Source organism: Anneissia japonica, unplaced genomic scaffold, assembly GCF_011630105.1.
Source record: "Anneissia japonica isolate Jap-2015-1 unplaced genomic scaffold, ASM1163010v1 scaffold673_len1821605_cov196, whole genome shotgun sequence".
In the NCBI taxonomy this organism is placed as follows: Eukaryota; Metazoa; Echinodermata; class Crinoidea; order Comatulida; family Comatulidae; genus Anneissia; species Anneissia japonica.
This window is the reverse complement of record NW_022717449.1, coordinates 598,684-599,932: the sequence shown is the minus strand read 5'-3', so window position 1 is coordinate 599,932 and position 1,249 is coordinate 598,684. Positions and strand designations below refer to the sequence as shown.

General features: G+C 32.3%; 1 protein-coding gene across 1 annotated transcript in view; it reads left to right on the top strand.

Annotated features, from left to right (window-relative positions):
- LOC117110313 (death domain-containing protein 1-like) overlaps positions 1 to 1,249 on the top strand; it is a 17,239-nt gene that overhangs the window by 6,050 nt on the left and 9,940 nt on the right. The window contains exons 2-3 of the mRNA XM_033252975.1: positions 275 to 405; positions 798 to 927. Of these exons, the coding sequence (XP_033108866.1) occupies positions 866 to 927 (62 nt within the window). The 5' untranslated portion in view covers positions 275 to 405; positions 798 to 865. The remainder of the gene's footprint in view (positions 1 to 274; positions 406 to 797; positions 928 to 1,249) is intronic.

The following is a 1,249-nucleotide window of genomic DNA, read 5'->3' as shown; positions in this document are numbered from 1 at the left end:
GAATTCTTCTGAGAGAAACAAATACAGCTATTCATTGTGGCTTTTTATTATGTGTCACTGTTGGTTATTATTTTATGTAGGCCTGTGGGGTACGTCAGGTAGATTGTTGTATGTAAGATATGATAATCAACATTGCGCCATTTTTAGTTAGCACACAGTCTTGAGTCAGAGATATGGATTTTAATCAATCTAAAAGTCTGCAACACTTTCAAGTCGAGATTGAATAATTAAATGCTGCGTGCATCTGAGATTATCTTGTCCTGTCTTGCTACAGAAAGCTGAAACCTGATTGGTTGACTTGCCAAAATTTTAGCAGATTAATTCATAAAACCAAACAGATTGTCTCAGAATAATCACCTTATAGAGAGAGTGAATTGATTAAGGAACAGTCTCGAACGGGAGATGGTAAGTTGCTATTCTTTTAATGTTTCTGTTATTTGCTAGGACTGTTCTGATGTAGGCCTAAATACAGGGACACATTTTTGAAATGGAACTAGTCAATTTATTTCTTTCTTAAGCATAGATAGTATAGTATTTTTCAACAATAAATGATAAGTGTATATCGATCCATATTAACTACCATTAGGCCTATGCAATTGACATATGTTTATTATATTTTCTTTTATTTTTGTTAATCATTATTACTACGGTAATATCACCAATAATTTCTCAGACTTCATATTTCAAAATGTATTATTAATATAAATTAATGTCACTTTATCGATACATTATTACTTACGTCATAATAGACTTTACATCTTTATATAAATCTCTCTTTGCTATCTTATTTTTACCAGCTCATCAATGACCAACAATACAAGTTTCGTATAGTACAAATAACTAGTTTCTCATTGTGGTTGAAGAAATGGAACCATTTCGGAAAAAATCAGGCTATATTCTCATATCATACGATGAATCCGATGAACAGTAAGTACAATAATTTCAATACTTAATTGAAATATCTGTTTCCAAAGATATCTAACTGATTAACATCGATACATTATTATATAGACGAAAACCTTCTTAATTATCACCAGTGGAGTTGCATCTCCATACCTAAGTTACATTAATGTGACTCACGATTATTCATTGCGTATTTGGCAATACCTTGAGAGGAAAACTGTCCTAATCGGAAAATCCAAGGGTATATACTACTTGGCCTCATAGCTCAGTTTGTATAGTATCCGAACGGAAATCGGAAGGTCTTGGATTCGTATCCCGATGGGGACAAACGTTTTTTTTTCTCTCA